The sequence below is a fragment of the Anser brachyrhynchus genome (genome assembly GCF_964034855.1).
Source record: "Anser brachyrhynchus genome assembly, chromosome: 14".
Classification (NCBI taxonomy): Eukaryota; Metazoa; Chordata; class Aves; order Anseriformes; family Anatidae; genus Anser; species Anser brachyrhynchus.
The window spans coordinates 9165337-9189749 of record NC_137709.1 but is presented as its reverse complement, the minus strand read 5'-3'; the positions used below and the strand labels follow the sequence as shown (position 1 = coordinate 9189749).

Genomic DNA, 24413 nt, shown 5'->3' with positions numbered 1-24413 from the left:
TCTGAAACGTTTTGGGTTTTTCAGTGCAGCCTGGTTAACGCCACACCCCGGCACAGAGCACTGCCGCAGGGACAAAGGAAACCGTTTTACCAGGCTGTGGCAGCACCGGGAGGTCCGGCAGGGACGGAAAGCCTCGGTGAGACGCAGCCCGTCAGCGCTCCAGGAGGATAAACGAGATAAAGAAACGCCACGGCCCCGGTTTCAGGTTAACGGCAGGTGTATTAACCGCATTTCCAACACCCCGGGGACGCGGCTCCGCCAACGCGCCGCAGCCGCCCCGCGGGAGGCTCTCAATTCCTCGCCTTCAGGGCCGTGACCACCATGCCCCCCAGGAGGGCCGCGAAGGTGAAGCCCTGGGCCAGGATCCGCGCCCGCATCAGCAGCTGCGAGCGGCGCGTGTGGCCTCGCTTGAAGCTGATGAGGCCGTAGGTCAGGACGCCGACGGTGCAGAGGCAGCCTGCGGAGGAGGACGAAAGGACAGCGTCAGCGGGGCGAGGCGGTGACGGGGGACGGGATGGAGCCCGGCTCCTCCTGCAGCCTCCCCCCACAGTCTCCCCCCTCACAGCCTTCCCCCTGCAGCCTGCCCCCCAGCTCTAACCCCAAACCCCTGCGGCCTCCCCTGACAGCCTCCTCCCCTGACCCCAAACCCCTGCGGCTTCTCCTCACGGCCTCCCCCTAACCCCAACCCCTCACAGCCTCCCCGTGCAGCCTCCCCCCCAACCCCAAACCCCTGCAGCCTCCCCCAACCCCCCACAGCCTCCCCCCTGACCCTAACCCCTCACGGCCTCCCCTGCAGTCTCCCCCCAACCCCAAACCCCTGCAGCCCCCCCTCGCAGCCTCCCCCGACCCCCCGCAGCCTCCCCCCTTACCCCATCCCCCCGCAGCCTTCCCCCGCAGCCTCCCCCGACCCCAACCCCGACCCCAAGCCCCCGCAGCCTCCCTCCTCGCAGCCCCCCCCCGCGGCCCGGCCCTCACCCAGCGGCACCAGGGGGTTCTCGCGGGTCTTGCGCAGGAACTTGTCGCCGAAGCCCTCCTCGCGGAACACGGGCAGCCCGCGGGGCTCCAGCGGCGGGGGAGGCCCGGCCGCCATGGCTGCGGTCGCGGGGACGGCCGCAAGCTTGGCCCTTCCCGCCTGCCGTAGCCGGGCGGTGAAGGTGCCCGCCTGCCGCGGGGCACGCTGGGAGCTGTAGTCCGCAAGTCCCGGAGCGGCGCTGCCGCACTTTGCCGCGGGGTTTGCTGGGAGTTGTAGTCCAGAACGGGGGGATCAGCGCGGCGGCGCCCGCGGGCCGGACTCCGCTTCCCGCGGTGCCTTGCGGCCGGGCCCGCAGCGCGGCGTGGGGGCAGCCATGCCGAAGGCCAAGGGGAAGAACCGGCGGCAGAAGTTCGCCTACGGCGTCAACCGCAAGCGGCTCTACCGCAGCGCCCGGCGCCGCGCCGCGCCCCGCATCGAGTGGTGGGCGACGGGGGGGCCGGGGGGGCCGAGGGGGGACGTGGGGGGGGGGCTGAAGAGATCGGGGGTGAGGGGACGGGGGGGGCTGAGGGGGTGTGGGGGGGCGTGGGGGGGGTTGGGGGGCTTTGGGGTCGTGGGGGGGACCTGGGGGGTCGTAGAGGGGTGTTTGGGCATGGAGGGGCTGAGGGGATGGGGGTGGGGGGCTGAGGGAATGGGGGGTGGGGGGCTGAGGGGGCGTGGGGGACGTAGGGGGGGTGGGGGGAGGTGGGGGGGGTCGTAGAGGTGAGGGGGGGCTGAGGGACCCTGGTGGGGGGGGTTGAGGGGGTGGGGGGGGCATGGGCTGGGGGTTTGGGGGGCTTTGGGGTCGTGGGGGGGACGTGAGGGGTCGTAGGGGGATGTGGGGGTGGGTGAGGGGCTGAGGAGATCGGGGGTGGGGGGATGTGGGGGGCTGAGGGGGCGTTGGGGGGCGTGGGCTGGGGGTCTGGGGGGCTTTGGGGTCGTGGGGGGGTTGGGGTTTTTGGGGAGGCATGAGCTGTGTGGGTAGGGGGCTGTGGGGGGGGGACATGAGCTGGGGGGGCATGAGCTGAGTGAGCGGGAGGGATGTGGGCTAGGTGGGGAGGGGTTTGGGGGGACGTGGGTTTTGGGGGGGGGGGTGCAATGCCGTGGGAGTGAGGGCCCTGGGGGTGGGTGCATCTCGGCGGGCTCCTGGGGTCACCCGTTGTGGGGGGACACCCGCGGTGAGCCGGTGCCCGTCCCCACACAGCTCGCACATCCGCCATGCGTGGGACAGCACCAAGTCCGTGGCACAGAACCTGGCCGAGATGGGCCTGGCCAAGGACCCCAACAAGGCCCTGCCCATCGCCAAGAGCGGGCTGCTGGTGAGTGCGGGCGGGATGGGGAGCGGGGGCTGCCGGGGTGGCTGCCCCCATCAACATCTGGGGCATCCCCAGGGGTAACGGGGCATGGGACGGAGCTGATGACTGGCACTCGGCCTCCCAGGACGTGCCTGAGCAGCGGGATCGGGAGCGCTGCGGGCTGGCTGCCCCGCGTAACAAAAAATGCCTTCGTGGGCACAGCGGAGCCAGCCCGGCCGGCGTTGATGGGTACAGGTGGCCTTGCAGAACATCACGCTGGTGAAGGAGCACTCGTTTGCTGCAGGCACTTCTCTCTGCTCAGGTGCCGGGCAGCGCTGTGCCACCTGGGCCTGCCTAGGAGCTAAGCTTAATGGTGCAAAGAAAAGGCTCTGTTTAAGCCGGGGGGGATGTCGTGGTTCGTGGTGCTGTTAAGACTTTTGGGAGCAATTTGTGGGGACGGTTGTTTTCAAAATGGCCTTTTTTTGAGTTGCCTTCTCTCTCATTCAACACAGGGAATGGAGGTGGAGAGCGATGGGCAGGAGAAAGGGAAGAAGATTGTGCGAAAGCCCTACGTCTTGAATGGTCAGTGCTGCTTCCGTCCTCCCTGGGGGCTGCCTCGCCTGCCTTAGCAGGTTTCCTGCTGAACCGTGCTGCTCTCACTGTGCTCGGGGCTCTCCCGAGGCCCTGTGAGTTGTTTTGTGTCTCAGCACTGTGTTGCAGGACTGTCCTTAGTGGCCGTCCCGTGCTGGGGCAGGGCAGGTTGTTAATTCTTGCGCAGTCCTTGCTGCAGAGGTTTTAAGGCTTGTGAGTGTGCACAGGGTGCCCCCCGGCAGCAGTCAGCCAGGGGTTCCCAGCCGGGCCGGAGCTGAGCTGGGAGCCAGAAGGGCAGCTCATCCTTCCCAGCGTGTCCTCAGTCTCGTGAATTCCCTTTCCCTCCCGTGCTGCTTTCTTATAGAACTTCTCCCTGCAGCCCCACCAGGGCTCTTGTCACTCTGAGACTCGCTGGAGTCTCACACCAGCGGGACAAGAAACTGCAGCTGTCCTGCTCTGAGTGCTTTAGTGGTGGTTTAGCAGGGGCAGCAGCAGCTCAGCTTTCTCCTCACCGTGTGAGCTGGGGAGCAGCAGCAGCACTGGCTGGGTGCCTGCAGCGCGCACAGAGAGCTGCTGTCTCATTCATTTTCCTGCCCGGTCGTGCTCGGCAGCAGTCCTGGGCAAGCACGGAGCTGTGCGGCAGGAGCTGCCTCCTTTCTGCAGGACTGGCAGGGCTTGATCTTGGAGGAGGCTGGCTGCTGTCCTCCGAGGCGCTGCTGGCGTTCCTCCCCCCCCGCCTGCCTTCATCGCGGTGTCTGTCCTGTGCCTAGAGATGGAATACGAGGCCAGCCTCCCGGAGAAGAAGTCAAACACGCTCTCACGAGACCTCATCGACTACGTGCGGTACATGATACAGAACCACGGGGAGAACTACAAGGTAAGCGTTGGCTGCCCTGGAGCAAGGAGCACCTGCAGCAACTCGCTCCTGGCTCTTCCGCGGGGCTGGAGTCGCCAAACGTCCCTGCTTGGCTCCTGTTCTGTAGTCAGCTGATGGCTGGGGGGAAGTGGTGCTCTGAACCTTGTCCAGATCTGCGTCTGGCTCTGGCACCGGTCACAGCCTGCGTGGGCGGGCCCCCAGGACGTGGCTGCCACGGCTGGGCTGGTTTAGTGTTTGCTCACGGGGCTGTTCCCCTGACGTGCTCTCCCCTTTGTCACAGGAAATGGCTCGCGATGAGAAGAACTACTACCAGGACACTCCCAAGCAGATCAAGAGAAAGATCAACGTGTACAAGAACTTCTATCCCGAGGAGTACAAGGATTTTGTTGCATCGCTCAAGCAGGAGAAGATGGATGTGCAGTGACTGCCCCTTTTTTTTCCCCTCAGGTCTGCCTGCAAGCGCAGGCTTGGCGCTACCGTTCTATGAACTGAGAGGGCACTGCCAGACAGGTGACGGCTGCTGACAGGCTCTGCTTTCTGGGGCCAGGGCAAGCTGAGCTACGCGAAGCCTCTGGCGAAGGAGGAAGAACCTTCATTAGACAATTATAACCAGGCACAGAAGGCTCCTGGCTGCGGCTCGTGGCATTGGGACCGAATGTGCTGTGCTGCTCCCTTTCTGAGCAGGCGCCAGCGCTGCTTCTGCTTTTTTAAAATAAATTACTCTCCCATGCTGGTATGAATGTCTTGCCTGGGCTTCCATTGCTGCTCTCGCTGGGCACACTCCTGCTTTGAGAGCTCCTGGTGCCGACGTGCAGGACAGGCACAGGGTGTGCCGTACTCTGCGGCTACAGGGCTGGGGCCGCAGGGGGTGGGCAGTGCTGGGGCCTCTGCCGCTGTCCCTGTAAGCAGCAGGGGCGTGGGTGCTCTGCGCTCTTCCCCCAGAGCGACCTCCGTGCCTCCAGCTTCAGGAGACCGGGCTGGGGGCCCCTTCCCTGCCGAGGAACGAGGGCAGAGCAGAGAGATTTGCCTCGTTTATTGACAAGAGGAAGGAGCAACCGTACAAAGGGTTTCACAGCAGAGACTGGCCGGCACGCAGTCCCTTCCCCCAGAGCGCTCCCCAGCTTCTCTCGGTTTCCCAGGGCCCAGCGCTGTGCCTGGCAGCAGCCTGCCCACCTGCAGGCAGGGCTGTCTGCGGCTCCTGAGCCCTGAGGAGGGAGAACGCGCAGCGGGGCAAATCCCTACCAAGCAGCAGCACGTCCTCGGCCCCTGGTCAGGGTGAAGGAGCAGAGCAGGGCTGCGCGGTGCCTGCTTCCACCTCTGCTCAACAGGACTTTTAAAACAGAGGTTGAGGGCGAGCTGTGCGCAGCCCCGGCTGGTTATTCCCACCGCTGTGCACCAGGCCAGCCTGGGCGGCAGGGCTGTGGCGCGGGGCTGCGTGAGCAGCACCTCAGCCTGCTTGTTGGGCAGGTGACCCCACGTAGCCTTCATCAGCACAGGAAAGCTGCGAGCAGGGGGTGGTTTCCTCCCCTTGTTTGGGGCTGCAGCAGCCACATCGGCTCCAGGGAGGCCAGGGGCATCGCAAGCTGTGCTGCCTGGGCCCCTGTTGCCATCACAGCAGGGCGAGGGACTTGCTCCTGCCCCCCGAGAGCTTCCTCGTGGCTGCCACGCCGCTCTGCGCCTCTCACCTGCCCTAGGGGAGCCTGCCGGGCAGCTAGCTCGGTAGTTGAGCCCCAATATCCTGCAGGGCTGCCGTGTAGGTGCAGGGCCCTGCCCCGTGCTGTGTTTCCCGCTCACCAGGAGGTAACGGTGCTGCTGGTGCCTCCCAATGGCGGCTTTGCCCCCCGATTTAGGGGGGCGGCTGCCCTCTCCCCGTGGCAGCGAGCCTGCTGCTCGTGTCCCCGAGGGCGGCCGCACATCAGCTCAATCCCAAACCTCACGGGGTGCGTGCCGCGGGACCTGCTGACGAGTCCCAGCTCCCGGCACGTCCCAGCAGGAGCCTGCCCGGGCTCAGGGCTGGGACAGCAGGCTGACCAGCAGGCTCTTCACGCGGAGCACGCTGGTGGCCGTGCTCAGGCTGGCCCAGGTCGCGCTGGTGGGCAGGAGGAAGAGCTCCCGCTGGCCGCTGAGCGAGTGCAGGGCCAGCTCCTCCTGCAGCTCCTCTGTGCTCAGGGCATCGCTCTTATCCTGCGGGGGGAGAGGAGGAGGCTCGGGAGGGCTGCGTGGCCCCGAGCCCGCGGGCTGGGAGCCCCACGGCCGGCTGCCAGGCCGGTTGGTGGCTGGCAGGAACCCGTCCCGCTGGGCAGTCCTGGCAGGGATTGCTTTGCTCTTGCAGGGCAGTCACTTGGGCGCGAGCTCACGGGAAGCGGCAGCAGGCACGCGCTTGGCTGCCTGCCTGGGCGATCTATCACCCCTTCGGGAGCTGGTACGCTGTTGCTCTCCTGAAACTTGTCAGCTGGGGCAAGAGGAGCAGCGCCCACACGAAGAATAGCAGCCGCGCCTTGTGACAGAGGCTGGGGGAGAAAGGCCCCGCAAATACGGATTTTGCAAGAGCTGGGGGATTTGGGGCACTAAGATTTCCCTTTGGAGTCCGGGGAGAGGCGGTTTGGCTCAAAACAGTCCCGGGGGAGCTGCTGGGGGGCACCCACCTGCTTGTTGGCCAGCACGACCAGGGGCAGCTGGGGCTCCTCCGCCAGCAGCGCGTGCAGCTCCTGGCGGGCCGTCAGCAGGCGCGACCTGTCCACAGAGTCCACCACGAAGACCAGCACGTGGGCCTCGCTCAGGTAGTGGGACCAGTACGCTCGCAGGTTCTGGCTGCCGCCGACTGTGAGGAACAGGCAGGATCAGTGCCGGCGTGTAGGGGCGAGTAGGGCGGCCGCATCCCCGTGGCCCCCTTTGGAACGCGCAGCCTCCCCAGGGACCGGCGGGGCTGGGCCAGCCTTACCCTCCAGCAGGTCCATCTCCAGCCCCTCGACGTGCAGCTGGGCAGAGTTGAAGCCCAGGGTGGGAGGGATGCGTTTCCTGGCCGTCTGGCTGCAGATGTAGTGCAGGACGCTGCTCTTCCCCGCTCCGTCCAGCCCCAGCACCAGCACCTGCTTCCACTCCACCTGGGGGGCAGCAGGATGGCGGGGGGCTGCCTCAGGGACCCGCTTGAAGCGAGGGGGCCCCCACAGCCCCTGTGCCCCCTTTCCCAGCCTGATGGAGCCATGGGGTGTCCAGACGGCTCCCTTGCTCAGCTGGAAATGCCGGGGGGATCACAGCGATTCCCCCCACACCCTACACCCCCTTCTCCAGCTGGGTGAGACCCAAGGGTGCTTCGGACACCCCAGGACTGCGGGTGGAGGTGTCCTGGGGAACACCCCAGGGGAACCCAGACCCCGTGCACCTTCCCCAGCCTGAGGGGCTCAGTGCTACGGGAACTCCCTGCTCCTTCCCCGTCCTTGCGGGGATCCCGGCGGGTGACCATCCCGCTCCTCGTCCCAGCGAGCGGCTCCCTCCTTACCGTGCTGCCGGCGGGGGCTCGGTCCCGCAGCTCCCGCACCTCCCGCTCCCACCAGCTGTCCCAGCTGGCGCCCAGCTCGGTGTCGCGGAAGTAGAGCTTCCAGGCGATGAAGAGGAGGGAGCCCAGCGCTACCACGGCGGCCCCCAGGGCCAAGGTCAGGTCCCGGAGAGCCCTGGGGGGAGCCATGCAGCACCGGCACCGTGCGGCAGGGCCGGGGGAGCCAGCGGTGCGGCCAGATGTGCAACCTGCCAGCCCTGCAACCTGCCAGATGTGCAACACCACGGCTGCGCCCGCCCCCAGCGTCACCGCCGAGCTTAAAGGGGACGACGGGAGCCCGATCGGAGCCCGATCGAGGGACGGGTGGAGGGCTGGGAGGGCTGGGAGAGGGCCCGGTGGGTGGGTGGGTGGATGGAGGCATGGAGGGAGGGAAGAGGGAGGAGGGATGGCGGGGAGCTGAAGGGGCATGGGGAGATGGGGAGAGGGAGGGAAGGAGGGCGGGAGGCGATGGTGTGTCTGCTGCTGGAGCTGTTACGAGCCGCCCCCAGCCCCACAGTGGGTCCGGCAGCCTGGCATGCTGTGCCCACGGTGCCCGGCACTGTGCCCACTGCCCTTGGGCTGCTTTGTCCCACTAAAAGCACACAGCACGTGATGGCCCCAGGCCGGGCCCTGCTGCGGGCAGCCGTGTGGCCTCATCCCGAGCCAGATCCCAGCCTTGGGGTGGCTGCAGCGGGGCGGCAGGAGGCCCCGAACCCCGCTGGGGGGGACGTGGACATGGCCTGAGTGGTGCTGCTGGCCGAGGTGGCACGAAGCGGGGCAGGGGATGGCGGCGGGTGCCAGGGCAGCACTCACGGCAGGACTGCAGGCAGCGAGGGCCGGGGGGGACATGAAGGGCATGGCGGACATGGGGGACATGGGGGACATGGGGGCTGTGGGGGCCATGGCGGAGCAGCCCCGTGTCTCCCGCCCCCCCCGCAGCAGCCTCGAGCCCCATCCCAGCCCCACCACCTCCAGCAGTGCCCACCCGCAGCCCCATTCCTCCCCCATCCCCTCACACCCCCCAGGCCCCCCCCAGACCCCCCATTCCCCCCCACCCCCACCCGAACTACAACTCCCAGCACGCCCCGCGCCAACCGCCGCGCGCCGCCCTGCCATAAAACCCGTCCCGGCGGGAGGCGGCGCCATTTGCCCGTCGCCTCAGGCGGCGGCGCTTCCTGCCCCGGCATGGCGCCGCCCTCCCCGCCGCCCCCGGCCCGGTAACCGCTCCCCGCCGCCGCCGCCATGAGCTCGCGGCAGCCGGACGCCCCCGGTAAGGCTCTCCCCGTCCCCGCGTTCCCCGGCGGCCCGGGCCGGTGGCGGCGGCGGCGCTGAGCCCCGGTGCGTGTGTTGGCAGCGCTGGAGCGGGGCGGCGGGGCCGTGCCCGGGAAGATGTCGCTGCCCCTCGGGGTCCCCCGGCGGGCCTTCAGCTACGACGACGCCCTGGAGGACACGGCCCCCATGACGCCGCCGCCCGCCGACCTGTGCTCCGGGGTCCTGTGGAAGCAGCCCGTCATCCCCGAGCGCAAGTACCAGGAGCTCTTGAAGGTACGGGGTTTCACTGAAAATCTCACTAAAAAAAACCTTCAGGCGGTAACGAGATGCAATTAAATGGCTGTGGGGGTGCTCCAGTGCAAGAGCAGCTCTTAGGGTCTGTTCCTTGAGTCTTGACGTGAAGTTCCTTGCTCTCGAACGGAACTAAATAGCCGTAAGCCTACCCTCCGCTTTTCGTCTCGTCTTCTTTCAAAATCTTTCTTGTGGAAGAAACCCTGACATTGTGGTTTGGCACAAAAAGCAAACTCTCCAGTCAGGGAACAGTAACTCCAGTGTTAGGAGGAGGTCAGTGTTTCACTGGAGTTGTTGTGTTTGAGCATTTACTGCCTGGTTCATTGTTGTTGGGGCCTTGTCAACAGTGGTAGAGCTGTAAGCGTGAAGTGCTTTCAGTAAGAAACTGAAAACATAACGGATGAGGCGGGGAAAAGCTGATCACCAGCCTCTAATCCACGTAACTGTCATTTTGCAGACAGCTGGTGCTTCTGAGCTGTCTGGAAAAGTTCCTGCCTGCTTGACCTTGCAGTCCATTTTGTAGCTATGCGAATGGCCATAAATATGTTCTAGCTGCTTTCCTGTTGACCTTTTTGAACTTAAACTTAATGACCTGTTGGCTCTGAGCCCAGCATGTTTTCGAATGTTGAATGAAAGTTGCTCGTTCATTACTAAGAATAAGGTTCAAGCGATAAGCATTCCTGGGTTGTGGATAGAACGATGTTTTTTTCGATGGGATAAAGTCTTGCTGCTAGTGCAGCTCGGCCTTGTTTCGTTGGGGTAGTTAGAGATGTGTCGTGACAAAGAGCTGAGGTACTTTCTCACCATAAACTACACCTTCTTCTGCGCAGATGGAGGAGGGGGATGCTCACGTGAACGCACCTGTCATAACTCCTTCATCTTCCACCGAAAGCGTCAACAAGGTACCCGTGGTAAAGGCCAAGGCCACCCATATCATCATGAACTCTCTCATCACAAGTAAGAGCTCAGCTTTCTGTAGTGTGGTGGCTGATGGGGCGTGGGCACGGGAGTGTGGTTCAGCTTGGTAATGCCTCGAGGTAACTACCAGCGTTCCTGGATGGTTTGTGGGTTCAGAGTAACTCTGCTTTTAAACCACACGATTATTAGAGGACGCTTCTAGAAGGAAGCAAGGAACTAGGGGATAGGCCACCTTACAGCCTCCGTGTTTCTTGGCGCAGGAGTTAAGTGGTGAAGGGGAGTGCAGGGAATGTGCTGTGCTGATAGGACGCTGCGGTCCACACCGCCTTACGCTGGAGCGCAGAGGCTGCTGTTGCTGCTGCTGTCTGTTTGCTCATTAACTTGGTATTTGTTGCTGTTGGGTAGAGTTCTGCAATTACCTGAAGCTGTGTGGACAGTTGATGTGCTGAGCTAATGGAGCACTTCATGGCATTTATGTTAACAGCAGCAGGTGTCTTGCTAACAGCCAGACTTTAAAAAACAAACCTCATGAATCACGAAGCTTTAAAATGAAATCGGGTCAGTTATGTTTGCAGAGAGCACATGCTCATTTGCAGCAAGGGAAATTAAGCGTGTTACTCTGTGCCTGCTGCCTCTTCTTCTAACATCTGGGATTCATTTTTTTCCTACAAGCAATGTTTCCAAAGACTCCTAGATAGGTTTTAGGCCAGCGTTTTGGAATAGCTTTATGCTTGTTCCTTGTTGTGGCTCAAAAATAACCATCATATTGGAAAATACCATGCAGGCGTAGGGGCTTTCTGCTGGAAAGCAGCTTTTGTTTTAGTACAATGATAAAATAACTATCTAGATAAAAGCATGATGGCCTAAAACTGTTCTTATGCAGTAAGAAGTCAGGAACTCTGAACTGCTTCTCCCAGGAGAGATGTTCAGATGCAAATTTGAAATAGACAAAAGCCTTCTAGATCTCTCCTACAATGCACTATCCTTGCGAATAACTTGAACATTAAAATTGAAGTTTTTTTAAAAAAGACAATAACTTCTTGTGTACTAATTCCTTTTAACTTTGATTCACTAGCCAAACTAAGAACAATTTCCTATGCTGATAGTAGAAAGGTGCTCGCTTCAAGAACTGAACTGATAGCAGTCTGTTGGCTGGAGGCTCTGTGGTTGGCTGAAGTAGCTTATTTTACCTGAGCTAGAATTGCTGTGGGGGTCTTTACCACCTGCTCTGCAAGGCTGTGATCGTCCGATTAGCTGGTGTGGGCAGTCTTTCGGAAATCTTACTTTTTCATTGGTAAAAAAGTTGAAAAATCTAGGGGACCACTTAAAATATCCAGCTTGTTGTGGGGTCTTATAGACTTGGGAAATTGTGATTAGAAGTGACGCGGCTTGTTGGGTTGAGTGGGTTTAAATGCAAGTGTTGCATTTGTAACACATCCTGTGATTCGGGACAAATCACTGCTTATCTGACTCGCTTAGCCCTGTGGCTCAGGAGAGCCTTCTGGTCAGAACAGCTCCTTAGTTGCATTTTGCTGCCTCTGTCGACTCGTCACAGTAGGTATGAAGGGTGAAATTACCTGTGGTCACTCGAGTTGCCTTTGCTAGAACTGCTTGTGGCGGCTCTTCTGTGTAAACGTGTGCTCTTGTCCATTCCAGAGCAGACTCAGGAGAGCATTCAGCGCTTTGAGCAGCAGGCAGGGCTGAGAGAAGCTGGCTACACTCCCCACAAAGGCCTCACTACAGAGGAGACCAAGTATCACCGAGTGGCTGAGGCAGTGCACGTAAGACTTCTTTTCCTGGGCTTTTTTGTTGGCTGTGTACTAGCTCGACACCTGTCTGATGTAACTTCGGGAGCATGTTGCTAGGACTACTTAAACTGCTTACTCTGAGGGCTTTTAGCTTATTGTGTAAAAAGATTACCCACATATGTTAAACTTGCCGTTGGCCTTTATAGTTCTGAAACAGTTTGTTCTGAAAACTGCAGTATTCCACAGTCACTTCCAGCTGGGGACATCTCTGTACAGAACCTAGTTTCTTGCTGTGCCTCTCAGGGGTGCCCTGCAGTGGACTCTAAGTGTTTGTCCCAGCGTCATCTCTCCGGGGATAGCTTACACAACATGCTAGCCTTCTGGGTATTGAGGGCAAAGCTTGGCAACGAGTCTCTCTGCAAACACTTGTCTCTACTGTGGTTCTTCTGTTTAAGAATTGGAAGAAGCTTGCCAGCTCACGTTTGTTTTAAAGAAGGTATAATTTGAAGTTCAATATATTTCTATTTGAAGATGTAATTTTGAAAGAACTTAGCTGTTTGGTAAGTGGATGGGGCACTCCCAGATCTTACGGTGCTGAGCAACACTAATCTGAGGGTAGGGCAGAGAAGGCCTTTGACACCTGAAATAAACATGCTTGCTGAGCTTTGGTCTTCAGTCTTATCCCTAAATCCAAGTAACTTCTCAAATTTTAAAGGTCCTGTTCACATTTTCCAGCTTGGTGCTTACTTTGATGATCTTGAATTACCCTTATCTCTTCCAATGCTACTTTTCCATAGCATTAAGATGCAAAGTACAGAAGGTACTTCATCGGATGTTTGTAGTGGTTAAGTGGTGAACGGACTGAACTTAGAACTCTACTCACTGCTGCCTTAGTGATGCCAAGCCTCGTTTGAGTCTTGTAACGAATCCAGGAATTCCTGGTGCACTTGGACAGCAGTGCTGAAGCTCTGGACCTTTGTTTTGACTTCGTACTGAGCTAACTTTGCAGTACAAATCAGCAGCCTCAAAATAAGTCCTGTTCTAGTTGGGTTACCTATTCCTTGAAACAAGCCAGAACTAGATTACTTGTAAACCACGCATTTCTAACGTGGAAGTTAGAAAATGAAATTGGGCTTGCTTCTTATTGGAAATGAAGACAAAGGTCTTCAGTCAACATGTTTCTGGTGAGCTCAGCTGCCCACAGTAATCTTGCAGTTGGATTTCAATAGTGAGCCTTCCAAGCGTACCCCTGCAAGGTCAGAGTTTCAGTAGCAATGTCAGTGAGTTGTGTTGGTGTGGCTTGGATAGCCACAGGATATGTTCTGAGAAGGTGCCTGTGCAGTTGGCGTTTGAACTGTAACTGCCCTTCAAGTGACTTCTTTCAAGTTCTGTTTGTACAGGATGACTTGTAATAGCCTGGTTCACACGTACCCAGTTCCTGATTGCCGTGTGACTGGACATATTCTTCAAACACAGCTCAACTTATTGTTCTAGTGCAGTGCTTTCACCTTGTTTGTGAATTATTCTCAGTGTCTAATACTCCTAGGCTTCTGTGCAAGGCCTTGTCTCACCTTCGTTAGAGAACTTGTGGGACTGAAGCCTCTGCCCTGACCAGTGCTCCAGACACACGGCTGCTGTGGCACTTGGACTTGTCACCCTGCAGCCAGCAGTTCAGCCAGCTCCGCTGTATTGGAGGCAGCCTTCCTAGGAGTGCGTATTTAAGTGGTATTTAAGCAGCGTGCTGCTGTTGAGTAGTGACTGAACTGCAGTGAGCTACGTGGTGTTCTTCCTTCAGCTTGCAGGATGTGTCCACTTGCACGAGCATAGTGATGAAATGTTTGTGTGTGACGTGGAAAGAAGCTTAAGGGCTGTATGCAAGTATTGTAATACTGAGTGTAACTAGGTGAAACAACACTGAAATCCCTTATCTGTGATACAAACAGTTGTCCAGTTTTGACAGTAAAACTGTGTTCTTATGCCACGTACTTAAGGTCTGTCGCTTGTGTTTGTCTTGCCTTTCCTAACAGAAGCTAAAAATGCAGAGTGGAGAAATGACAAAAGACGACAAACAGACTTCTTCTGCTCAGTCCACTCCAAGCAGCACTCCCCACTCCTCTCCCAAGCATAAAAACAGGTACCCTGCCCCTGGCAGATCACTGCCTCTGTGGTTTCCTGCAGGCTGTTGAGGTGGGAGTTCCTACAAATATCCCCTTTATCGTGTGAGGGACTGTCTGAAGGGTGGAGTTCAGGGACTGCTGTGGATTTGTATCAGAACTAAATATATTGGAAGCTTATGGAACTTCAGCGTGCATATCTTTGTCCTGGGTGTTGGCAAATCTGTTAAGATCTTTCAGATTGTCCCTAGCAGCTACATGTAAAGTTTCCGGTGTGGTGTGGCCCACCTGAAGTGCTGTCTTTTTTTCATACGTTGCGGTGATTTTTTTCCATAGGAGTTGGTTTAGTCAGGGATCCTCTGCTGCTATCACTGGCCCAGACTTTGTTGCCATGGAAGCTGGTGGGGACAGATTGCCATCTGAAAGATGGAGTTTTTTTGGACCCAAAGCCATCCAGAAATCCACCAATGATCCAGGTATGTCCTCTAAAATCTCCCGCATTGCAGGAGGTGGGGGAGAACTGTTAGACAGCAAAAATGCTAGCTGTTCCTATTCACCTTGGGAGTGTGTGCTATTCGTATCGTTTCTGTGCCAAACAGAATGGTACGATACTCAGTACTGGCAGGAGTGGAGAAAGGACTTGGCTAGTTTTCCTAGCTCTCACTTGCTGTGATTTTTTTTTTTACCAGGAGGATTTACCATCCAATCCTATAAGGGTGCCCAGAAGCCATCCCCAATGGAGCTGATGCGTGCTCAGGCTACTAGAATGTCAGAGGATCCGGTCACCTTCAAGCCACCCAAAATGGACATTCCAGTCACAGAAGGGAGGAAACAATCTCCACGTTCCCATAATATCAAACCACGGGATCTGAATGTGCTCACTCCAACTGGGTTCTAGGAAGAAAGCTTCTGGTATCCTTAGTACCTACCTACAAGGTGTCCCTGTGCTGTTGTGCTGCAGTAAAATAGGAATGTCTCCCTTCCAGCTCTTCATCTCAGAAAAGGAAATAGCTGTGACTGTCCTCCTAATGCCAGCCTTGAATCAGTCTTGGAAAAACTCCTGCACTCGTACTAAATCATTGCAGACCATCTTCTCTGCTGTGCTGCACCAGCTCTGTCTGCTAGGCTGCACTACGAGACACGCTTCCCGGTACGCTGTGCTAAAGTAAAACCTTGAGCCCCGTTTTGTGGGAGAGGACTGCGTGGGGCGTGCAGGTAGGCTGGCGTGTCTCCGTGCAGTCTGGTTGGCTTGTCCTGCTCAGTGTTGAAGTACCCTCAGAAGGACTGTGGTCGTCTGTCATGTACAGAACAGTAGAAAATGATGAAAACAAGCACGGACCAAAAGCTGGACCGTTAGCTGCCAGGAGGAAAACTGCTCTGGGAATGTGGTAGGTCAGCTTTAAATGTGCAGCTCCCTTACTGTCTGTTGTGACCTTACAGTTGAACATCTAGTAACTTGCTTGTTCCTGGGCTCATTTCAAAGGAAGAGCGCAGCCTTGCCTGTTATAAGATACTCTTATTATAAAGACAGGGGGAAGAATCTGATGAGGCTTGGCAGTAATGAGAGAACTGCTTCTCTCCTAGCTCTTTGGGTTCCTCCAGAAATGGTAGAAATGGCCAGAGCTGGTGTGGCTTGAACCAAGTAATCCTCTTTTCTTTCTGCAAAGCAACGCTGTCCTGGCTCGTCCTCGGCAGACGTACAGTAGTTCTGGCACTCTGGTTGCTGCTTCATTGTTTTTCTAGCATCTTGTATGAATCACGTAGAAGTGTATTGGGCACCAGTGGCACTTCTCAAAAGGGTCTTTTGTTTCATCAGCATTAAACAGATTTTGCAGGGCTGGGGGAAGACTGAGTGGAAGATCAAGGCTCAACGTTCCTCCGTGCTGTGATACAGTGACGTATAGTTTTTTTGGCCTAGTCTTTACCAGTTACTGCAAACAGTTAACACTTGCTTTCATGAAAAGTGGAGGGACCTCCTAGCTACCATCTAATCCTTTGATCTGTAGACAGCATTGCTGTGTAATTGTCACCCGTCCTGTGGCAATCAGGACTCTACTTGATCTCATGATTGTGTTGCGGAGCTCCCTCAGCCGGAAGACAGTTCTCTGTGGTGCTGAGGTGGGAGCGGCGGCCTCGCATCTGTCATTAGAAGCTTTTCTGTTACAAGGACTTTTTACAGAGGTGACTTGAGGTTGTGATCTGGAGCTTCTGCCTGCTCCAACCGTTCGTTCATGAGGGTGAGGAAGAACTGGCTCACTTGGTTAGCTGCCCTATGAAGAGTTATATTCTGTGGCTCTGCTTCATTTCAAGCTTCAACAGCACTGCCAGTGGTGTTAGGTTGAAAGTCTCCCACCCAACCAAGCAGTTACCGCTGTCACCAGTCATTTGCACCTTGGCGATCAGAATCTCTCATTTGACATTAATTTATTGTCTGTATTCATGTCTTAAATGTGTATGATTTTTGTTACAAGAAAATAAAATCCTTGTGAACGGAGGTCCTTGCTTTTTAGTGCTGGTAAAGCATCTGTGGAAGAAATGTGGGGCTGTGCAGCGTCTACCAGGCCTCTCGCTGCTGGCCAACAAGCGTGGGGCCAAGCTCTGCATAATAAGGCTAACAGCACTCTCACCGTGGTAAATACTTATTGTGTGTAAAACTCCTTTTTGACAGGGAGACTAGGTTTAAAGCCAGATTAAGTCCTGTTTTAGGCCTTTCGCTGATGAAACCTTGTAGTTTTTTGGGCTGTTCAGATGAATGTTTGCACCTGCACCAAGGAGGTGGGCACAGATGTGGGAACCAGGCTGGTACGTGCCTAGTGATGCCCAGCTCCTGGCTTTGCCTTCCTCCTTTTGGTTCGAGTGCTGCTGTGGCACTTAGAGCTGTCAGAGTGCTCCTGACAGAGCACGCAGTTCTGGGTTGGGGATGACTGAGCTGAACACTGGCTCTGTTTTTCTTTGAATGTTTGCAGAGCTGGAAGTGGTGGAATAGATCCTGAAGCACCTAGATGCTCTCGTACTGTCTGCTGCTGCAGGTCGTGGTTACGCCTCAGTTTAGTTCAAAAGGCTGTTTGTTGTTAAAGGGTGGTCTCTTGGTGTGATACTCCCATTCTGCTTTCTGTATCCTGCTCAAGTTTTGTTCCTGGGATATGATCAAAGAATCAGAAAATAACTATAACTATGGCCCAGCTGAATTATGGATCTGAATTGGTGGCAGTGGATTTGAATCCAGTATTCATCCTGATAATGCGTACTTGGCTGCACTGCAGCCACAGCGCATTCTGGAAGAAGTGCCGCCCTTCCAACTGCTATCCACGCCTTTCTTGACGTGGCTAGCTCCCTTGCTCCAAGTCACATCGATGTGTTTGTTTAGGAACAGAAAAGCTCATCCCTTGCGTGTCCTAGAGATCTTGACACTGTGAACCCCCTCGCTGTATTCCACAGCTGTGTGTTTTGAAAAGCTCATCAACTTTTCCTAAATACTGAACAGGTATTACGGCATTTTGCTGTGCAACCTATTGTCAGTTCATGGCTGCGTTAGTCTGATGCTATCCCAAGGAACAGCTAGTAGAGCTGTGGGCTTCCTTTGGGCACCAAGAAGGAAGAGGCTCAACAAATACAAAAATAATTTATTTTTTTTACAGGTGTACAAAGTGCTTCCTAGAACTGTAGGATGAGGCAGATTTGGAAGGAAATTCTGAAACTGTAAACAAGAGATTTTCCAAATATATTAAACATGACATGACACTTGAGACTGCAGCATGAGACAGGGTTTTAAGTTCACAGCTTTTAAAGGAAACACGAAGCTCCATCAGGTAGCAGTGACAATGAGAAACAACTGCTGGATCATGCACACTTTCTCCTCGATCTGCAGCGGGAAGGGCTGCCCCAGGAGCTGCTGCATTCGGCTGAGGAAGTCCTCTATCTTCAGGTGGATGGCCAGGTGGCTGATCTCATCGTCATCCTGGAGCTTGGGCTTGGCTTTCTGAATGATCAAGTCCATCCGCTCATGGAGTGAGCTCCGTAAGTGCTCTGCAAGAGGAAATGCTGTTGGGAAGAGGTAACATGCAATGGGCCATCTGACCTCCTAGGGACCGACCGCAGCATCCCCCGGCAGTGCCGTGCAGCGGTAGAGCAGCTGGGAACTGTGCAGGTTCCTTCCTGGTTATCCTTGGCACTTCTGCACAAGACTAGCCTGGTGGAAGAAGGCACTGTCCCCTTCTGGAGCTCACTCTGTGCACGGAGAGAGACCAAGAAATGGAGAGGGGCGGGCAGGGCTGTAGCATCCCTTCTGCCAGTGCTAGCGGCAGACTGGACAGCTGTCCAGCTGCAAAGATGGTCTCCAAAGAGCTTAATGGTGCTCTTCTGAGGCTTCGGGGAGATTAGCACACTACGCACATGTGACTGTGGGTTTCTCTGCGTTTATCTGAGAGCCTAAACCCTGGTAAAGCAGAATTTGGTAAGGGACTTTCAAAATTTTCTGATAAAATGTGTTTTGTGACTGTGACAATCTGCAGGGGTCAGAAATAGTGCTCCTTCCAGGGCTGCTGGCGGTGGTGCTCCCTGCCCAGTGTAAGTGCTCGGTGTGTCCTGGCTTTACCACCCCCTCTGCCTTCTGCTTTTCCTCCTAAGCTGCTCAATTCTGCCCACTGTGCCTGCAGCTTAATAGTGGGTGCAAAGCACTCCGTTACCCGCTTCCCAGGGCTGGCACTGATACTTTAGGATGTCGGCAATTTCTTGGCAGCTAAACGTGGCAAAGCAGGTTGTGCTCCCTGCTCGATGCAGTATCACTTCTTTGCTCTGACTGCTGAGAATAGTTCCCAGGAAGGATGGAAGCACGTCATCGTTCTAAGCCTTTGTGGCTGTGAGCTCAGGAGTGGTGAGAGGAAGTATTTGGGCTGTTCCACAGCAGCCTCTTGATCAATTTGTGTTTATTAAGGCCAGAACAGGCTGCTTACCCAGTATTACGTTTTGGTAACTTAGCAGCAGCAAACTCAAGTATTGCAGCATTTCGTCCCATCTTTGCCACGTTGCTACTTCATCCTATGACAGGAGACAGGGTTTGGTTATTAGGAGAGGTTTTCTCAGGAGAAAGCAATGCAAGGGGGAGGATGGATTGGATACCTGGTACTGAAGCAGCACAGAGGAGTGGTCCAGGAAATACAGGATCTTGGACAGAGACAAGGGCAAGGTTGTGGGCACATCACAACTGTGCTGGAACATCATCTCCAGCAGTTTGCAGCGCAGGAGGTGGCTGTCCATGGTGTTTAACAGAGCTTCCCTGAAAGACAAAGGGATTTATTGTGGGGGGAGACGGCACAGCCTGACCAGGAGCAACTGCTTCAGCGTTTTTCTGGTGTCTTGCTGGTGCTGATCTGGTGCGAGAGTGAGGTGACTGTAGGGGCTGCCCGCAAGGACAGTGGAAGCGAGCCCACCAGATGTGACAAACCTTTGTCGGGCAGCTCGGCCACGGGCGTGCTTACAGTACTTAGGTCTGATCTCTGGCAACCCGAGGTTGGGTACGGTCTGTGAAACAAGCTGAGCTGCTGCACTTCACCCTGCCCAGCAGCCTGTGCAGAAGTTAGCCATTCCTGCTGACTCACGGGGAGCAGAGCCAAGCAAGTGCAAAGTGGTGTCAGCTGCCAGCTGGATCTAGGAGATCTGCCTTGAATGAGTGATAGCTTGGCTAGAATCAGTTTGGCTTGCTTAGCCCCAGTCTGTGCTCAGAGTTCTGCTGAAAGGATCTGAAAGGGTTTGAAACATCTGTGCCTTGTGGTCTCACGTCTGTGCCAGAGCCACTCGGGCCCTGTGCCTTGGCTTCAGATACTGCACTTCTTACAGAAGCAAACAAAAGCTTGTCCAGGCAGAGCTGTAGGAAGTGTCACTTCTGAGGAGCTTCTCAGTAGCTCCTGGGAATCAGTGGTGTCTGCTGGGACTTGACTGTGCTCGTGCAGAGTGCTGCTTTTTGCATTTGTAAGGTTCTGCAACTTTAACAAGGAGAATCAATTGTTCTCAGCAACACACAGGGGAGATGGGTTCAGTTGGTGATGCCGATGGCATCTGTTAGTCCAACAGCTGTGCTCTTGCTGGCTGGGTCACAAATGAGCCCGTCTTTCTATACCTTATATTCCCTTATGCATTCAGATTTAGGTGTAAGTTGGGAATAAGACTACTGACCAGAAAGGAGACGCTGCTTTGCACACGTTTATCTCACCTTTGGCTCCTCACAGGAATATTCAGAATGAATGGAAATATTACATCAGCGATCTTGTAGGAGCTGCAGTTGGGAGATTTGTCCACTTCCACTGCCATGGACAACATCCGCTGGAGCAGGAGCATTGCCCTAGGTCAGAGAGAGTCAACATTAGGAGACAGTACCCCTCAGTCTGCAAAGCTCTGGGGAGGGGATCTAGCTCAGCACTGTGCCTTGCAGTGAGGGCTGTCAGGGAATGGAGCAGGTTAGATTTGATTTGCTTCCTGTGAAGCCTTGTGGTGTCTCTTGGTGTCTGTTGAATCTGATGCTCTTGGAAGCAGTTAATCCCCAGCAGGGCCCTAGGAAAGTCTCTGTGGCTGTCCTGAGCATTGGTGGAGTGGCACGGGGCAGTCTGAGCTGCGGGCTCCAGCCTTATGTAAGAGGAAGATGCTCACTGAGCCGGTTTTCTACCAAGTGAGGGAGCCTCTTGTTCCCCGAGTCCCTCTACCCCAGAGGAAACACCCGTAAAGCTGGTCACAGGTACAGCCTGGCTTCCCTCACTTGGCAGCGATGGAGCTGTGCTTCTCCCTGACTCTAGCCCCGTGTTACTGACAGGGGGAAGCCAGGACTTGTGGGGCTTACTTCTGCGCGAAGACACTTGGTGGGAGCGCCTCTGTCGGGTCAGCGCTGGCTGGCCTCGCTGCGGATGAGCTGCATTCAGCCCGTGCTTCTGCGGAGCAGTGCGTCACCTCTGGCTCCTGGGGCTGGGAGAACCCAATTCCTGTCACTGCTGCCACCAGCCATTCGACCACCTCCCTGGGACAGAAACAGGAGTGTTAGTGGGGATGGGCCTGGCCTTGCTGTGTTCTGACCTCTAGCTCTGCTTGGAGGCTGAGGAAAGACCCCGAGGATGGAGGACATGTCCCACCTGCTTGGGTGGCCTGGGGAATAGCTCTGCTGAGCAGCAGGTTTATGTGCTTGACAAGAGGATTGCCTCCTCATTCCTGTACTGAGCTAGGCAAATCTGATCTCATTCCTGAAAAAAAAGCCTGCTAGGCTGTGGTTGGAAATGCCTTGCATCATTTTTGGTGGTTTGCTGTCATAAACCTCTGCCATAAGCCTGCTACTATTCCTTATACTTGGCCCCTATAGTTTCCTCTCTTTCCTAAGCTTGTTTCTTGAAAAGTGTGACCTGGATTCTGAAGAAGTATTCCCCAAGCCCCTGCCTCTCCCCATCTGGTTGGAGTAGAGGGGAGGAAGAGGCATCCCTTACTTCACGTTGTTGAAGCACATGTCACAGGAAAGCACTTTCTTGGCAATTGACTTCTGCAGCAGGCGCAGCTTCAGGTTCTGCTGGAAGTCATCCTCCAGGGTCTGCACCACGTACTGCAGGAAGAGCAGTCGGCCAGGGGGCTTCTCCTGAGGGCAGACAGACGGTATGAGGCTGGTGGAGCCCCAGGGCAAGGAACACCAGGGAATTTGGCTGTTTTGGGAATGGGCATGAATGTATGTGACTGAGGAACTGCACGTTTGTTCTCTGGGAGAGGGCTGCCTGGCTCAGGCAGTGCCCTGGGGGCTTGGCTGGGGACGTCTGACCGCAGCCCCGGGGCTGTGGCCCTCACACATCCCTCCAGTTCACAGAGGCTTTGTCTGCGGCTGTGTGTTTAGGTGAGACATCCTGCCTGCAGCTGTGCAGCAGGTTAAGGGGCACCATGGATAAAAGCAGGAGACCCAACCTGGCCCTTGCTGCCCTCAGCAGCTGCACTCAACCTGCATGTTGGGCCGACCCCTCGTGCAGTGGAGCAAGGCCAGGCGAGGCCCTGGGGCCAGGCTGAGCCTCAGGCACCGCGCTCTGGCTGATCCCTGCCCGATGTGACACGAAGCAGCGCTGAGTACCTGGTCTTCCATGACGTACTTCAGCAGCGCCCAGTCCCATCCCACAGTGGCGGTGTTGGCTGGATGGAGCCTGCAAGGACAGCGTTGGCTGCCGGCACTCGCCTGCCTGACCAGGCAGCCCCTGCCCCAGGCCCTCCCCTGTCCCTGCTGCTCCCGTGCCCGCACTGCCTCCTCTCTAGTTCTGCCCTCTCCCTTTCCCCTCTCACCAAATTTGCTGCGGGGAAGAGCGAGATCACCTCTTTAGGAAAAAGGCTCCTCTGCCTTAGAGGACTTCCTGGTGTCAAAGGCTTTCCCTGCACCTGGCTTGCTTCTAAATAATTAACGCGTGCTCATGGTATTTTCCCTCTTGTCTCAGCATCCCCTGCCTCCCTCATCCCCCCATCCTCCACCCATTTGGGTGTTTAGTGGCTGCTGTCTAGGCCAGCAGTGGTTCTGTCCTGCCCTCGGGCGGCCTGCATCAGTTTTGATAACAGGGAGCGGGGGAAGGATCATCCTGGGTTATGGAGGAAACCGTTCCCCTTTCTGTGGGTGAGGACCACGGAGGATAACCTTTATGCTGGGCACGAAGGCAGCCCCAGGGTGTGGTGGCAAAGGGAACACGTACATTTGGATCTTCATCAGCAGCATGTAGGTGTCCTTCAGGATCTCCCCCTGGTGGGGGTTCAGCAGGATGTGCCTAATCAGGTGGGAGATGATTTCTTTGGGGGGGCAGTGCTGGCCGGAGACGAAGTCGCTCAGGAAATGCAAGGTGCCCTCCAGGAAATTCTCCTCCATGGTGGTGTGCACCATGCTCATCTTCCTTCTGGGGATGAGCTCGGCTTTCTGCTGCGTGCAAGACAAGGCAAAGGTTGAAAACCAGCTCCCTCTGGTGCAGGGGAACCCAGCTGTGATGCGGGGCCCACCGCTAAGGAACTGCAATAACCAGAGATCCCGATCGCCTGGCAAAGCTTCCCCTGAAAGGGCAAGCAGAGCAGGGGCTGCCCCCGCTCCATCCCCTGCTCCGAGGGCTGCTCTGAGCAGACTCAGCTGGGCAGCAGCTGCTCTGAACCCCGTTTACCTGCAGCGTTTCCCTGTTGTGTTTTAAGCCGTGGAGGAAGAGGTGGTGGACTCCGCTCCTCCTGAAATAGCGCAGTTTGTTCAGCCAGACCCTGCTGTCAGCCGTGGTCCCGCCTGCGGTCACTTGCTGGGTTGCTTTGCGTAGTGCTGAGTCCCCTGCTTCCAGCAAAGGCCCTCTGGCCTTCCCTGGGCTTGTGCTGATGCTGCCTGGGACAGGGCTCAGACTTTCGGGGAGCTCCCTTAGCTGGCAAGGGTGGGGGGTCTCCTCCTCTGTGCCACAGGTTCCACAGCTGCCGCTGCTGTCCATACTGGAGGGGGACAGGGAGAAGAGGTCTGTGTCCAGCGGCATGCTGGCCAGGGAGCCCAAGTCACTGTTAAACGTGGTGGTGCTGCAGTTCTGCTCCGGGCTGCAGAAGGAGCTGTGGGGGCTGGAGGCAGGAGAGAAGCAGCCCTTGTTCTCCACCGTTCCTGCCATGTCTGCGGCAGCACAGGGGTACGTGGGAGCGTCATGCTGGGGCGCTGCAGGGCTCAGCCCCGCCGCCGCCGCCTCCGTTTCTTGCTTTGTGGTGAAGCAAAGCCTGGGTTGGGACACGTGTAGGGCCGGGGCAGCAGGCTCACGATAAGCACAGTCTGTGGGCGGAGGAGGGCTGCACGTGTCTTCCTTCGTCAGGTCGATGATGGTGATGCTGCTCCACGGCACCGGCTCTGTGCTCGCGTCCTCGCGGGTCAGATCGATGATCTCCTGCGGGGACAGAGGGGGGTCAGCGCTGTCAGCAGCGGGGGCACCTGGGGGGGGACATCTACAGCAGCGCATCCTGCCCCTGCTCGGCCGGGAGAGCCGTGGGGCACGGGGCTCAGGGGGAGCACGGGGGCTCAGGGGGAGCATGGGGGCTCGGGGGGGCACGGGGGCTCACTCCTCAGGGGCTGGGGACAGAAACCGGGAGCAGAGCCCTGCACCCAGCCGGGGCCCAGCGCTACCTCCGCGTCCATGGCGGGGCACGCAGCTATGCCGGCGCTGAGGCGGCTGCGAGCAAGAAAATCAAGTGAAATCCGCGCATCTCCCGGCCGGGGGCCGCTGCCTTTCCCCGGGGGGGCCGCACATAGCCCCGGCGAGGCGACCGCAGCCACGGGCCGGGGGGGGGGGGGGGGGGCCACCGGTTGCCACCGGCTTCCAACGGCTTGAAGCCCACCTCAGAACGGGGGCGGGGGGGGGGGGGCAAAAAACGGCCCCTCAGCCCCCCGCCCTGTGAGGGGCCGGGTGCCGGGGTGCCCCCCGAGGCGGCTCCCCGGCCTTGGGGGCTGCAAAACCGTTGGGGACCGGGGACGGATGGGGGATGGCGGGGGCGTAACGGGGCTCCCCGGTAGCACCGGGGGCTCTCGGCGGGCGTCCCGCGTCGCGGCTCCCTCCCTCACTCACCGCGGGGCGCGCCCGGCGGCGGCGGCGGCGGCGGCTTTGGGGGGGCGGCGGCGGCGGGGAGCGGCCGCCCTCGGAGCCCGAGTCGCTGAGGAGCACGGCGCCGTCCGCCATCTTAGCGCCGGGCCGGCGGCGGAAAGCGCGTCAGGGCCGGCGGGGCGGGCCGGGGGCGGCCCGGGGGCGGCCCGGCGGCGGCGGCGGCGTCGGCCC

At 57.5% G+C, this 24413-nt stretch overlaps 5 protein-coding genes across 8 annotated transcripts; 2 read left to right on the top strand and 3 right to left on the bottom strand.

Moving 5' to 3' along the window:
• Window positions 1-199: 199 nt before the first annotated feature.
• Window positions 200-1141, bottom strand: HIGD2A (HIG1 hypoxia inducible domain family member 2A). The gene is made up of 2 exons (XM_080555148.1): window positions 976-1141; window positions 200-457 (listed from the first exon to the last, which is right to left on the bottom strand). The coding sequence occupies exons 1-2, from the start codon at window positions 1088-1090 to the stop codon at window positions 291-293; spliced, it is 282 nt and encodes a 93-aa protein (XP_080411274.1). The 5' UTR covers window positions 1091-1141; the 3' UTR covers window positions 200-290.
• A 126-nt stretch (window positions 1142-1267) lies between these two features.
• NOP16 (NOP16 nucleolar protein) lies at window positions 1268-4508 on the top strand. The gene is made up of 5 exons (XM_080555149.1): window positions 1268-1453; window positions 2214-2328; window positions 2817-2886; window positions 3666-3772; window positions 4053-4508. The coding sequence occupies exons 1-5, from the start codon at window positions 1347-1349 to the stop codon at window positions 4194-4196; spliced, it is 543 nt and encodes a 180-aa protein (XP_080411275.1). The 5' UTR covers window positions 1268-1346; the 3' UTR covers window positions 4197-4508.
• A 281-nt stretch (window positions 4509-4789) lies between these two features.
• ARL10 (ARF like GTPase 10) lies at window positions 4790-7668 on the bottom strand. 2 transcript variants are annotated; one of them, XR_013939271.1, is made up of 5 exons: window positions 7272-7668; window positions 6714-6876; window positions 6418-6593; window positions 5710-5956; window positions 4790-5604 (listed from the first exon to the last, which is right to left on the bottom strand). XR_013939271.1 is itself a non-coding variant. In XM_080555139.1 (4 exons), the coding sequence occupies exons 1-4, from the start codon at window positions 7455-7457 to the stop codon at window positions 5780-5782; spliced, it is 702 nt and encodes a 233-aa protein (XP_080411265.1). In that variant the 5' UTR covers window positions 7458-7667; the 3' UTR covers window positions 4790-5779. The 2 variants fall into 2 exon arrangements, 1 of the variants encoding a protein (XP_080411265.1); XM_080555139.1 differs by having other exon boundaries at window positions 4790-5956; window positions 7272-7667.
• A 757-nt stretch (window positions 7669-8425) lies between these two features.
• KIAA1191 lies at window positions 8426-16144 on the top strand. The gene is made up of 7 exons (XM_080555141.1): window positions 8426-8577; window positions 8662-8852; window positions 9701-9827; window positions 11445-11569; window positions 13564-13670; window positions 13987-14126; window positions 14340-16144. The coding sequence occupies exons 1-7, from the start codon at window positions 8550-8552 to the stop codon at window positions 14546-14548; spliced, it is 927 nt and encodes a 308-aa protein (XP_080411267.1). The 5' UTR covers window positions 8426-8549; the 3' UTR covers window positions 14549-16144.
• SIMC1 (SUMO interacting motifs containing 1) lies at window positions 15434-24333 on the bottom strand. Of its 3 annotated transcripts, none has more exons than XM_080555123.1 (10): window positions 24207-24333; window positions 22791-23531; window positions 22338-22558; window positions 21734-21803; window positions 21111-21256; window positions 20480-20653; window positions 19859-19987; window positions 18769-18925; window positions 18603-18687; window positions 15434-17691 (listed from the first exon to the last, which is right to left on the bottom strand). In XM_080555123.1, the coding sequence occupies exons 1-10, from the start codon at window positions 24315-24317 to the stop codon at window positions 17456-17458; spliced, it is 2070 nt and encodes a 689-aa protein (XP_080411249.1). In that variant the 5' UTR covers window positions 24318-24333; the 3' UTR covers window positions 15434-17455. The 3 variants fall into 3 exon arrangements, with proteins under 3 accessions (XP_080411249.1, XP_080411251.1, XP_080411250.1); XM_080555125.1 differs by having other exon boundaries at window positions 15434-17676; XM_080555124.1 differs by having other exon boundaries at window positions 22338-22555.
• Between the last annotated feature and the right edge of the window lie 80 nt (window positions 24334-24413).